At 43.5% G+C, this 14,361-nt stretch overlaps 1 protein-coding gene across 1 annotated transcript in view; it reads right to left on the bottom strand.

Annotated features, from left to right (window-relative positions):
- Positions 1-2,346: 2,346 nt before the first annotated feature.
- Positions 2,347-14,361, bottom strand: part of ANKMY2 (ankyrin repeat and MYND domain containing 2) — a 208,612-nt gene continuing 196,597 nt past the window's right edge. The window contains 2 exon segments of the mRNA XM_085630799.1: positions 2,347-2,568; positions 2,571-2,704. Coding sequence (XP_085486925.1) covers positions 2,500-2,568; positions 2,571-2,704 — 203 coding nt within the window. The 3' untranslated portion in view covers positions 2,347-2,499.

Here is a 14,361-nt window from a genome sequence, read left to right as displayed (position 1 = left end):
TTCCTGCAAGCATTATCTGAACAATTGTTAAACATATGCTTTGAAAAATGATCCTCCCGTGTGTGTCACATTCATTGTCTCTATTTACCTCCACCCTCCCAAATATGATTCTCACCCTCTCTTGTCCTTACACTGGGCCTTAACCCATCTGATAAACAAATTATTTGAGTTCAAGGATTTTTGTGGCGTAGACTTACTGACCTGAAAGAATACATATTTTGTCAAAACTACATCTGACAACAGAATCGGCATACTTCAGACCCAAAGGTGCCTTGCATAGTCTCCGACAAAGACAAGGATTTCCTCCCAACAGTTACTTAATTTACTCCACAAGCCCTTGCTGGCTTCTATTAAAGCAGCGGATGTTATTGGTAGGCCTGGCTCTCAGCGAGCCTGTATCGTTTATTTCAGTTTCTGAATCTTACAACCCACTGCTGACATAGGAACAGTTGATAACAAAACTGGTTACCCACTGTTGTGATGTCATGAAGACCTTCCACTACAGGCTGACAGGTCAGTGATTGTCTGCTTTGACTGAAAGCAGAAAGCACAGCTGCAGGAGGGGGGTAGGGAGGCAGGGAAGGTGGTGGGGGTTGGTCAAGGATGGCAGGTAAGGTATTTTTGTGTTCACCTTTGGGGCAGGGATAAATACCAGAAGCCATGTTATGTATGGTTCCCCCATTACTACTCTGCCACTGTGGAGGAGCTGAAAGCAGGGGCAGATGATTTTGGGGGTCATACATAATATAAACATATAGACGGGTAAAAAAGTGAATTACAGTGGTGTTTTTTTACCTTGGGGGTCTGAATGGCATATAGACAACTCAAGAAATTCATTGCTGTGACATTGCAACAGTGGGTACCAGAACTTGGTACCCACTGCTGCTACACGAAAAAGGTATTCCAGGCTGCTTGTGTAGGGCTCTCTGAGAGCAGTTCTGGAAAGCATGAAGCACAACCTCTGCAATAGGAGGAAGAGAAAGCACAGAAAGTGGTGGGGATGCGTGTCAGGATGTCACATTTTTCATTTTTTAACATTTGGAACAGGAAGTAGAGATCAAGTTATGTATGGCTTCACCATTACTAGTCTGCCCCTACAAAGCGGTTAAAACCAGAGGCAGATGTTTTTGTGGGTCATACATAACAAAATTATAGATGGTAAAAACTGAATGACGAGGATGCTTCGTTCTCATTGTCTATTTAATGTAGCGCAGAGCCCATAGGTGAAAAACCATCCCCATAATTCACTGTTACTCATGTACAATTCTATATGTTTTCTAGTCAGCCTCATGATATCCAACCTCATGGTTTTTTAACTGAAGAAACATTTTACAGTGACTAGGTTTCCAAACCTTTAATTTTAGGTTATGTCTGAACATCTCTTCACTACGTATTGTAGACATTCCTCTGGCAACAAAACCGTTAAAGGCAATATAAATCTAAGTGAACAGTCACTTACATATGGAAATCTCATGACATCAGAGGAGTTGAAACTCCCTGGGCATGTCGTGCTCTTTTAAAAAAAAAAACTAGGCAGCATCAGTTATTTTTCACTTTTTAAATTTTACTCCTTTGCCTCAGACACATCATGAAAAGAACCAATGATTGGCTTAAGACTATATTTTGTTCCACAGAGAAAAGACATGTTATTGCAACAGCTGGACAATTTTACCATAACATACATTCACTAAACACGAATGATGACCCCACTCTGAAATTCACCTAGAAGTGCGAGTATTTGCTATGAAGGTGTATAACGAGAGGATATGAAAGTCTTCTTTCTACCGATGACAATAAATAAATAGGTGACCACACTGCACCATAACACCTTCTGCTGCATGGAATAAAATTTGTCTTTGGGCTCATGGGTCTAAAGCCTGACAAACAAAAACTACACAAAAACACATTTTTATATATAAAGACATATTTAAAAAAATATATTTCTGAGCAATTTAACTCAAATGCTTCAAAATCGTGCAATTGAAAAATACATTTTATATTCAACCCCAAAAGACACTCGTAATTTAGATTTTGTTTTTAATGCAGCAGCCCCTAACCAATCAGTTATATATTATTGCATACCACTGTAGAATATATATATACACGAGTATTCTGAGGAATCGAAAATATCGTGGACCGTTTTCCTCTTTTTAAAAAGGTCTTCCCAGCGCTCTCCTTCACACCTGCAATGACTTTGATCGAATACATAATTTTTATAAATGTACACTTAAACATTTTAATTAATGTTACAATTAAATTTTATAATTCTTGATTGGGAGGCAACGCATAGGCATTTGTCTCTGGTCTACTGCTTTTCATTGATGCAAAGATGGAAACACTGTATTCAAACACGATTTGGAGCTTTTATGAAATTATATTTTTTCTAGACAAATCAGAGGCATATCCTACAATGCACATTTCTCAGCAAAGTAGATGATGTCGCGATTTTAATTCACACCATTAACCCAAATAGCTGTGAATGCACGTCTTCCACATTGATCACTCCTCTGCTGCCTCCACTGTTTCAGAAATTGCTACATCGCTCTCAGCTTTGGAAGTGATTTTATGTCTTTTTTACGTGCAAGTACTGTTTCAGGTTGTCCGTCTCTTTCTGTGCCATCAGCACAAGAGCTCACATCTTCAGTTTCTTCTTAATGTGGGGTGGATGATTCTTCATTTGTGGTGCTGGTCTCTACTTCTTCTACTAAAGAAAAAGAAGAGTAACGAATGTGGCAAATTGTACACAATTCTCAAACCTAAAAACATCAAGTTTTGATATATCTGAATAATGAAAATTTGAAGGCAAGTGTTTAAGGTAAACGGGTGTAGAACAAAAAATGGTTTGCCGTTGTGAACTTTTCACAAACTAGCACATCATGCAAAAACAGGCTTTAGCAAGGTGGCCTTTTCTGCATGGCCAACCTCGAGTTTAGCCTTTTGGTGGACCTCATGTTTACTGGTATTATGACTTTGTGCACAGTGACACTGCTACTCAGTGCCAGGGTGTGTGTGTTCTGCCCTAAATTGGCACTGTCAAAATAGATTTCACCCAACTGTACAACTTGACTTTTCGGGCAAATGATCAGTCATGTGTGCACCGCAATGTCTTTCTGTACTACTCAAATATATGACAAAGCAAGCATTTGCAATGCAATAGGTCTCGCATTTGTGAGACTTTGAGCTACTGGCATTGTAAATGACAAACCTTTTATCTATGTGTTGGTTTTGAAAACAGATAAAAGGCATTGTCATTTATAATGCCAATAGCTTAAAATTTAGCAAATGCGAGACCTATTGCATTGCACGTTTGTATCCGTTGCCCCCACAGACCTGTCTACACACAATCATCGACACTGTGGGTCCGATCTATAGACAGCCATCTCCTAAAGATCCCTTGGTGTATGCAGACACAATACCAGTAAATAGCAGCCACCAAGAACTGCCTTACAGGTGAAACAGCCGCAGTCCCTTTCAGACCAGACCCCTCCTGCCCCCTTTTGGAAAGTTTCCACAGACACGTATCCACCATGGGACTCTTTCTACACACACAAACAAGATTGACCTCCCCTACAGGTACGCTGACGCGATTTTCTGTACAAACCACCCTGCCTAAAGGTTAGTTTAGAATGCCCCACCTTAAGATGAAATTGCAGAACGTGCTCCACCAAACACCGATTCACACAGCACCATCCGCTGGAAACCAGTGAAAAGACTACTGTTCTGCTTTACAGACCCGCCTGCCTACAGCACTTTCCTATAGACCAAGTTACAAACAGTCCTTCCGTAAACAACAACACTCAGAAACCACACCTTTCATTTTTAGGTCCGTCTATAGCTAGTCCTGCCTTACAGATTTGTCCACGAGTCACCTATCCCCACAGATCTGTCCATGGGTCACTATCCTCACATATCTGTTTACTGACGGCCCTCCTCCGCAGACCAGTCTACAAGCAACTTCCATCTGCGCCTTTTGTTTTCCTCAAACTTCGATATCTGAACAGCTGATGAAGCTCATTAAATCGTTAATTGCGCCTGATGCGGACTCTCGCTCTCCCCTGCAGCTCTCACTTTCCCCTCTCCAGCTATGCATCGCCTGGCCGCCTTGCCTGATATTCCTTCACGGAGCCATGCATAGCGAGGGATGTTGCTCTGCCACCTCCAGACCCTCTCTCCCACTCCACCTCACCTCCGCTTTCAACATCTGTGCATCCATTTCACTCACCTCTCCACACCCCCCCCTCCACCAAACAACTGTTCTCAATCATTGGTCACCTTTAGCTAGTGCCCCTCAACCAACTCCCTTCCCGCCCCACCCTCCCCTCCCCTCCCCTCCCCTCCCCTCCCAGACCCTGATAGGAAATAGATACCTCGCCAGCTCGGCACAGTCAGTAACAGCCAAGTGACAGTCCCACTGATCTTCAGTGGCTCGCCCACCTCTAACTGGAATATATTTGACATATTAATAGGTTTAACAACCTTTAACAGCATTGCATTTGCCTAAAAAGGAGCGCATGCTGCAGCCCCCCCGCCCAAAAAACAAACAACGACGAAAAACCCGAGTTAGGATACAAAGGCTGAAAAGGAGACGCGTATCAGGAAAGTCTAATGCGTTCTGTGGAGCGCTTGTGACGGCGCTATTGGAGACATTCTTAACAGTTACTTCACTGACAACAGCACGGCCCCCGAAAACCGAACGTCCTGAACTTGCGCTACGTGTGGCCATGCGTTACGCTCGGTTCTCCAATTTTTTTAAAAAAAGCATTTTGGCGGCGCGCGCGATAAAAGAGTTGCGCGGCCCGCCGTATGCGCTTTATAACACAAGCTGCCTCCATTGCCAAAGCAGAAAGAAACAAGCCTGAAAGCGTCCTTGGTTACAAACGCAACACTCTGTGTCACAAGTGCAGCAGGGGCATGCTTTGAGCGCGCAAAAGTGAAAACGAGCCGTACGCGTGCACATCTCCTGTCCTCGCACGCCTGCTGTCTTTGATGCTTGTCCTGTCCTCTGGGCGGGTGCACATGTCTTGTCCCCCTTCGCCCACCAAACCGACAACAATAGATCTCGCCAAGGCGAGCAGCGCATGCGCTGCATCGCTAGGCGAGACCTAAACATGTGGCTCACAGAGGCACCACTGTGCTCTGGCTGGCTGCACTTTGAAAGAACTACTGTGACACATTGATAATTCATTAAATGTGCCTTGTAAACCGCAGCCCTGGGTGGTTAATATATAAAAACTAGGTACATTATGCATTAGTGTGCCCTAACAACAACGAAATGTCTAAAAGATGTTCACACTAATAAGTAAAGGTAGATTTTCCATTAAGAGACATAGGCATAAATAAAACACTTTATCTTCAGCTGGGGGAATGCGAACACATATTCAAGGTTTTCACTTAGCTTTAAATATCTACTTTTGTGGTCGAAGATTTATTATAAATTTGGTAACTCTATAAAACTATACTTTGTGCTGACTTAGGCAAAAATGTCTTGGAACCAGATTTTTGCTCATCTCAAGTCCAGCAGCCCAATTCACATTCATGGCTTGAGTGAACTACCTTGCTCTGCAGAGGATAAGTCTGACCTCTGGGCCCAGGAAGACAGGAGTGTTTTCAACAACTGGCCACTTAACACAGATTATCCATCTCCGAGGGAGACTAGAACATTTGTCAGTACAAAATACAGCTGTCACATTGCCTCTTTTGACTTGGAGATGCCAACTGGGGCCAACATAATCTGCTTGCATACATTTCCAGGGGGAAGAAGCCAGTTACTGACCCTGATAGAGGGTAACGATTTCTCTAAAAGACAGGAATGACATGGGTTAGGGAGAGTTATGCCCCTTCTGATGGAGGAGGAAATTATCCATGATGGACTATTTACACTACGTGCTGCAAAAGGAGGTGAGCATATGGTGAGAAAGAAGGCAGGAGTGGGTAGGCACAATTCTACCCTCACTGGCTAGCACACAAAATACAACCTCACCACCACCTTCTCAAATCATTATTGAGCCAATGAAAACCACATTCTCCTTGGTCTTGTTCTTGCTCAAGAACACCGGATGGTGCCTCTCTTCCTCTTCATGTAGTGATTTATTCATGGGTCTTAGTGACGATTGGCCTAGGGAGGTGATGGCTGGACCAGGGAGTTGGGCACCAGCGATGTACAGTAATGTGGTAGGGCTTATTGGTGTGGTGTAGTTGTCACAGCCATATTTTGTAAATATCTGAAGACGACAGCCCTGCTGAAATAAATACTCAATGGGTCCTGACTCCTGCTGGCACTCAGTGACTGAAACTGCTCTCCAAGGGTCAGGTGGGTGACACCCTATTTGCCTGATCCAAACAAATTGAAAGAAGTAGGACTCCTAATTGCAAGATGGCCCGGCTGACTAGAGAGGACTGGAGCCTGCAGGTGCACTGGCTTGAGAGACTTGGTGTGTAAACACCTGCCCTGAGGCCATGGGGGCTGAGGAAGTGAATAGAAAAAAGTGTTCTAGGAATTGGAAAAAAGTGGGATTTAGTCATTTGTTCCACCTCTGGAGGACCAGGAAAAGGCATTGAGGTTTACTCAGGGAGGACACACTCATGGCACTCAAGAAAACCATGATACTCACTCTTAAAGCTTTTTTGCCGCGATGAAAACTAGCCCAGTGGAACCCCATGTTACATGAATATGGTTTTGTGGAGCTCTGTGCTGGTTACTGCTTCCAGCCATGCCCCACTGGTAGATTACAAGAACAAAAAAGTCCAAAGTTAAAACATGGGACTGGGGTGACACCAAAACCAATGGCTTCAGGAGGAGCTTGATGATAACATATCCAATTTCAACCACCTGTACCCACCCTCAGGTTTGGATCTGGCCCTACTGGAGAATTTTGACCTTCTAAGTAGAACAAACAAGATGATGTATAGGTCCTACACAATGCAATTGACAGTTTTTTTGCCTCTTTTTTGCAATAAAACTTAAAAAATGAATATCTCCAGTTCCCATTATCCAGAACTGTTGGGGGGAGGAGGAAAGGGGGGGGGGAGGGAGCGTGAGCGCTTTTATTGTGTTTTATACATAACATAAGAACACCCCCTCCCCCCCAAAACCAAAGTAACACTGGTATGACACACCCTTCTATTACAGAAGATCTTTGGGAATGCAGACTTGCTGAGACATTGACAACCTCTTAGCTCACTCCAGGTTCCTGTAGATCAACCACTTGATCAAATTTCCTGGAACCAACCCTGACTTTATATACTAATTCTTTGGCCCACATGCATGACTCCATGCCTACCTTCCATTGTGACACCAATGGAGGTTCCTGTTTGTCCCACATATGAGCAATGTCCCTCATGGCCACCGCCAGAGCCACATTGCAAAACAGGACAGTGAATTTGGGTGAAGTTTCATCACTCCATATCCCTGGGGAAAACAATAGCTAGGTAGCCTCTGAGAGGTACAGATCCCCCTGTGGCCAAAAGCGTTGTAGCCTTGAGCACTCCCATATAATATATAACAGTGTTCCACGCAGACAACAGCCACCTATCATCCAACGTCTTGCCCAATTGGAAGACCCTAGTTCTGGTGTAGTATACATAGTGAACTATTTTCAGTTACACCTATCTGAATCTTGACTTAATGGCTGCCTCCCGTGATTTATCGGATTACCTCACCCAAGTCATCATCTGTCACCATTGCCATGTCTCCTTCCTATTTACCCCTGAGAACCGAGAGGGAAGATTGACAATTATTAACAGTGTCCTGTAGATTTGGGAGATGTATTTGAGTAAGGGCGCCATCAAAAGTCTGAACTCAAGTGGTCTTTCATGCGCCACTTCTTGTAGAAAGTCCTTACACACCTTGAAGGCATGTTGAATCTGTCTCTGCCAAAATATCTGGTGGCCCCCTGGTCGAACTGCTGCTGCAGCTCAGAAAATGGGAGGAGGCTCTGTGGACCCCAAACATCCAAAAGCTTAATTATCCCAATCACAGCTCATTGTTTCACTACACTCTAGTCTCCAGAGGTCTCCCAGAGCAGCGGATTCCCACAGCAGGCCCTTCAACGTTAGGCACCCCTATCCCATTTTCTTAGTTGCTACCTTCCATATATTAACTACCATGTCTGTGGAGGAGTGATGGCGAGTCGGTCGTTTTTGGTCATTTAACTTCCTCCTTATGGGAGGGTTCCTGCCAAGTGGCGAATGCCCAATCATTGATGTCCAACAGCTGTGTGGCCCAGTAATAGAAACGAAGGTCTGGTAAAGCTAATTCCCCCTTTAGGAGCACCATGTCAATGTCTGCAGAGCTATGCGGGGGGAGGGTTCCCCCATCCCAGAGTCCTAGACCTGTTAACTTCGTGCATTGCCCTGAACAATTCCTACGGCACCTCTTGAAATGTGTTCTTCAACAAATAGAGAAACTTGGGTAAGGTAATCCTTTTGTACAGGGTGGCCCTACTCACTAGCAACAGCGAAAGGGACCACCAGTGACCTACATCTCTCCTGCATTCATCTGGAGCTCATCCAAGGTTGCTCTTTTCCAACGCCCCAGGTTCCAAGACAACCTGGACACCCAAATATCGGAACCCCCCTTCAGTCCATCGCAGAGGACAGGACAAGTCTGCAGCTGGATCCAAGCAGTCAAAGGTAAGGCAATAGATCTATGCCAATCTCAACGGACGCCCGAATATCTGTTTAGAATCTGCAAACTAATATGTCAATCACCTGTATTAGGCGACTAGCCAGTAGCCCTAATTCTGTCCAGGATTTCCACTTTCTTGTTTAAAAGAGTAATCGGCCCATAGGAGGCACATTGGTCCTCTGACTTTCCCTCTTTATGGATAAACAAAAGGGTACCCTTCATTAAATCTCAGGACAGACAGCCTTCTCTCCTGGCCTCGTACAGCATTTTACATAAAATTACATATTAGTCTCCAAACTCAGAAAAATAATTCGGAGGGGAAGCAATTTGGCCAGGAAGTGTCCCTCTGGTTAAGTTGGTGTATGGCCCCTTTGATCTTGGTTGTGCTAATCTCCCTGTCAAGAGCCACTGAGTCCTCCCTCTGCAGAATAATGGTAGGCAGGTCCCCTACAAACCCCCATATATTGTCGCCCAGCACCCAAGGCCTAGGGCTGTACTGTACCACGAGGTGAGTTAAGAGGGTCCTGTCTATATCATCCGCTGACTCTACATGCAACCCATCTGTTTTAACCACTTGGGTACCCAGTGTCTCCTTCCTCTCCTCTCCCCAGCCATGCCAGCAGTTTGCTTGCCTTGTTGCCAACTTCGTACAGTGTTGTTTGGCCCGATATTGGTCATTTGCCTCGTCCTTCACCAGCCATCTTTACTCTTTCTTAGTAAGGGCAATATGGTGCAGGAGCTCGGGACTAGGCTGGAGCATATATTCTTCCTCCCATTCCAACAGTTCAACCTCCAGTTTGGTTACCTCCGCATTTTATCCCTCTTTTCCCCCACATCAGTGTGGGATATTAAGCACCCCCGCAGAACCGTTTTATAAGCCTCCCATTTCACCACCTCTGTGGTCACTAACCCCCTATTTCCCTGAAATACAATTCTGTGTTATAGTCCTCAACATGCGATCAGAGGTTCCCTTCGGCAGATTTTTAGTGTCATGCTAGAGACCCCCTTGTGTTCGGGGGCCAGAAATTAGTCCAGTCTGGACATACAGTCAGCCAAGCCAGCTGTGTAAAAGAAGTGCCTTTCCCCGGGGTGGGTATTTCTACAAATTTTAAGTAAGCCCATGGCATCTGTGAACGTATGCGGTCACATATCACTTCCTGAGGGCTGCACAACCCTCATGAGCCAGTCCAGCTCCCCTTGTAAGGTAAGGATGAGATCCCCGCCTATAATAGTGGTGTCTTGCAGGGCCTGCACCAACCACGAACCCCTCTTTCTGAAGAAAGTTGAATCCCAGGCAGGAAGTACCAAGAAGCAATGACCATCCGCTCTCTGTTCCATTGCTCCAGCAGAACCGCATAGCTCCCTCTCCGGCCTGACTAAGTCTGAGAGATCTCTAGCAAGAGGGACTTCTTTACCTTTATCCCCACGCCCCTGAAGCCTGGTGTGAACCCCAAGTGGACTATTACTGTGTATCTGCCTATCCTCAGAAAAGCAGTTATCACCCACCAAGTGGGTCTCCTGGAGCAGAATTATACCTGGATTGTCTCTAAACAGGAGATGATCTTATAAACAAGGATAAACCCAAAATGTTTAAGAATCTACTATATGTACAAAAAAATGGTTCACTATGACCTCAATCAAAATGAGAGAACATGGTCTTCACTGATTTAAGACACATCTTGAAGTACCCAAGGCAAGACAAATAGAGTTTTCAGCTATTGCATTCTTTTTATCATTATTATGAATTTTTAGCTTTATTTTTTTTAAGGAGATCGAGTGTTCACACATAAGTGAAGAAAAGTGCAGTTACAAGTGATATAAGAAGAAAACGTGTGTCACACATAAAATGACAGATGACTCCTTTTTGCTATTATTGTAGTTTAGGAAACGGAGTCTATACAGTCTATTGTTGACAGTGTTTTGACCAAACACTAGCAGATGCGCACCTTGAGGACAGTGGAATCACACACCAGTCTCCACAATCAACGATTCTTGCTCATTATATTGATTTGGTCGCAAGCCGGCCTTTCGTAATATGAACTGGTTCATAAAAGCCCTGATTGAATGCTTACTTCAGCTGGTCGCCCTATCAAGTAACCATTTAGGACCATTCCCCATAACAGGGCACCCCTCAATGCCCTAGGATTTACTCCTTCCCTGCGCTGCAGGCAGGGCTCACACGGTTTGGGACCGACTCCCACCTTACTGTTGCCCCACATACTGGGTGCTCACGCCTCGTCCAGATAATGACCATTGCCAGTGGTCGAAGCGCCGTTGAAAATAGACTGGTATACACTCTGTTTCCCAAACTGCTAAAAAGGAGTCATATGTCTTTTTATGTGCAATGCATATTTTCTTCGTATATCACTTATCACTGCACTTTTCTTCACTTATGTGTGAGCACTGGATCTCGTTACAAAAAATAAATGCATATTAATGAAAAAAGAATGCAATTACTGAATAAACTGTTAAACCGTATTAACTGCCTGCCTTTAGCCCCCTTTTTGTCTAGCCTTGGGTACTTATTGATTATAGATGTGTGATTGATGTTATGGTGAACTATTGTATTTATATAATCTATATATAAAACAGGAAACAGGACATCACTTCTCTCTTCACCCCGCTACCCTTCCCATTTACATTCCAGGAGCTTACGACTGACTCCGGTTGTCAGGCTTTGTCCCCATACTGATGGAAGGTTGCTCTGCACCCCACCTATATGTCCGTTGCAGTGTCAAACAATCCCCCCTCACTTTCTCAAACCACAAGTGTAAAACTGCCTGCTTCACTAACACCAAACCTTATTTAGATTATATCGACATCAAGTCCCGACCCCTTACTATCGGGCAGACTAATCACTCAGTCTGTTGTGCAAGTTTCAGTCCCAGCATGTAATGTGCCTCAGGTCACCGGGGTCCTTGCACCTCGTCAGTCTCCGCTGTATTCTCCTCTCCTCCGTAGTCTGTCCCAGCACTGCTGATGTCTCGTCTCATGATTTGGTGTATTGGGAGAAACTTGTGTGCTCCCCTGTCTTGTAGAGCTTGCAGGGCGCCAACCCTCGAACCAGCTCCATGCATCCTCAGGAGTGGAGTAAAACCAAAATGTACCCTCATCCAGGACACACAGTTTCGCCCTGAACAGCATGGAGTATAGCAGGTTGTGTTTCTAGAGTTCTGGCTTATCTTCGTCAAACAACCATCTTCAGGCCTCAACTTCTTGGGTCAAGTCTGGCTGAAAATCCAGGTTTAACATTTACTCAGTAAGATGTGAGCCATATATTGTCTGGTTCACCATTACAGATGGGCCTAAATATGGGACAAACCATAGTTCAAAGAATTGGGAAACACTTACTGAACAAAAATGAAATTGAATCAGGACAATACTCCATGGAGTCATAATGACTGAGTATTTGAGATCTAAATCTGCTATGCTGATAGAGATCCAGATTTCAGAAAAATCGTTAAAGACTACAATCATGACATAAAAGAGGCCGGATGAAATAAACAAGGAGATGCCACAATGTAAAGAAGCAATCTAAGATTTAAAAATTCCTCAAAAATCGGAAATTTCCTTTGTGAAAACATACCCTTACTCAGCACCAGATTATGTAATTTCGGCTATAAGAAAAATAATTAATCGACAGATAACAATTCAATAGATGGCAAATAATCAGATTCAGATGGGCGGAGTAGTGGAGAGGAAAATAAGGGAAAACAAAGAGGCAGAAATAAAAAACAAAACGTGGGCACAACATTGGCAGAGCTTTAACCGCTACCAAAATACAATTCCTGTTTCTTCCCACCTCCAAACGGTTTTGTGGATGGGGCATTGTTCCAACAGCCCAACCTGATAAATCCTGTCTTCATTCTTTAGGAAACTGAAAGCCTTTTTTGAGAGAACACCTAGTAAACTAGGTGACACAGAAAAACAGGGGACATAGGTCTAAAGGAAAAACACCCTTTCTGTCCCCAAGACCGTCCCAGTCAAGGTCCTAACCTTTTAATAGGCTGGTTTCAATGAGGTGGAGACCTTGCAAGTAGAAAATACAGAGGTGTTTCACAATATGACCAGAGAGGAGACTAAAGCCCTAAATGAATTAAAAGCTACCATGGACATTGCCAATACACTAGTGGATAAAGGTGGAGGCACAGTTATACAATCCACATTGGCTACAACAATGAGTGCTGACGACTCCTCCACGACCCAAAAAACTGCAAGATCATAGAGATTGACCCTACACCACAAATTAAGTTAGTGATTAAACAATAGAAGGAGCTGAATCTGACCAGATTATATCCAAAAAGGAAGCAGAGTTCCTATATACTAGTAATACTGTTACTCCGTATTTTTACACTCTCCCAAAGATACACAAAAATAGGACTGCTCCTACAGGACGCTCTATAGAATCAGGGATTAGTTCACTGCTTGAATATGTATCCAGTTTGTGATTTTTTTCAAAAACCTTGAGTACAAAAGACACCCACATATTTGGAAGATACTAAGCATCACCTGAATATATTAAAGATCTCTTGAATATATTAAAGGAAATACAGTTTGATCCTGACCAAAACCTATTAATGAGCTTAGACATTGAAAGCTTATATACGAGTCTACCACAGGATGAAACCCTTGAAGTCATACAAAAAAAACCTTGAGCAGGGACAATGGGAGTACACAACACCAATAGCGTTTGTGATAAAATGTGCATGTTTATCACTTACAAAAAAATGTCTGAATATGAAGGTACCCTCTTTTTGCAGGCATATGGAACTTCAATGGGGAGTACCTTTGCCCCTAGTGTGGCCTGTCTGTATGTCCACAATTCTGAAAGCAGATTTATTTTAAATTCTAACAACCCCTTTCAGAATATCGTAATTTTATGGAAAAGGTAAATAGATGATGTAATGGTCATCTGATTAGGGGGTCTTTTGTTCAGCTTACGTTTTTTCCCGTGACAAGAATTTAAAGTGTGTGTACACACACACGTGTACACCCCCCCCATTCCTTAACCTGACTATTTTGACAGAGGAGGGCAGACTACACACAACAACTTATAGAAATCGTACAGATAAGAACACACCCCTCACGTTTGACGGCTTTTACCCTCGCCCTCTTAAGGAAAACCAACCCTATGGCCAATTCTTACAGCTTAGACAGAGTTGCAGTAGAACAGTAGATTTTAACCAAAAAGCCAAGACCCTTTCTGAAAAACTGCAGTTCTGCGAATATCCGGAAAACATAATAAACAAACAAAACAAGGAAAGAGCTAGAACAGGAAAGCGCTCTTGGAACATAAGATACGCAATATAAGAGAGATGCCTTCAACCTATGTTACCACCTTTAATATAGTTTCCAACCAGGTCAAGAAAATCAAACAAAAACTGGTGCATCCTTAACACAGGTCCAAGTAAATGGGGAAAAACCATACTTTCTTATAAGTGTGCAAGACGTCTGAAGAATATGCTGGTATCTACTAGACCAAAGAATTACAGGGACACTAGAACCATGGTCCTAAACTGTTGGGGTGTCCCAGACGTTGTAGAGAAATATCCCTGTGGAAACTGTAGTATCGATCACCAAACAATCACAACAAAAACTCTGAATTTAGGACTAGAAACCACATGGACTATGAGTAAATACACAAACTGCAATTCTACATAAGTCATATATATGATAACCTGCCAGTGTGGGTTACATTTCACTGGCATGAAAATGAAAACTTGAATCTGCAAGCA

The sequence above is a fragment of the Triturus cristatus genome, chromosome 10, assembly GCF_964204655.1.
Source record: "Triturus cristatus chromosome 10, aTriCri1.1, whole genome shotgun sequence".
Classification (NCBI taxonomy): domain Eukaryota; kingdom Metazoa; phylum Chordata; class Amphibia; order Caudata; family Salamandridae; genus Triturus; species Triturus cristatus.
This window is presented reverse-complemented; position numbering and strand designations above follow the sequence as displayed.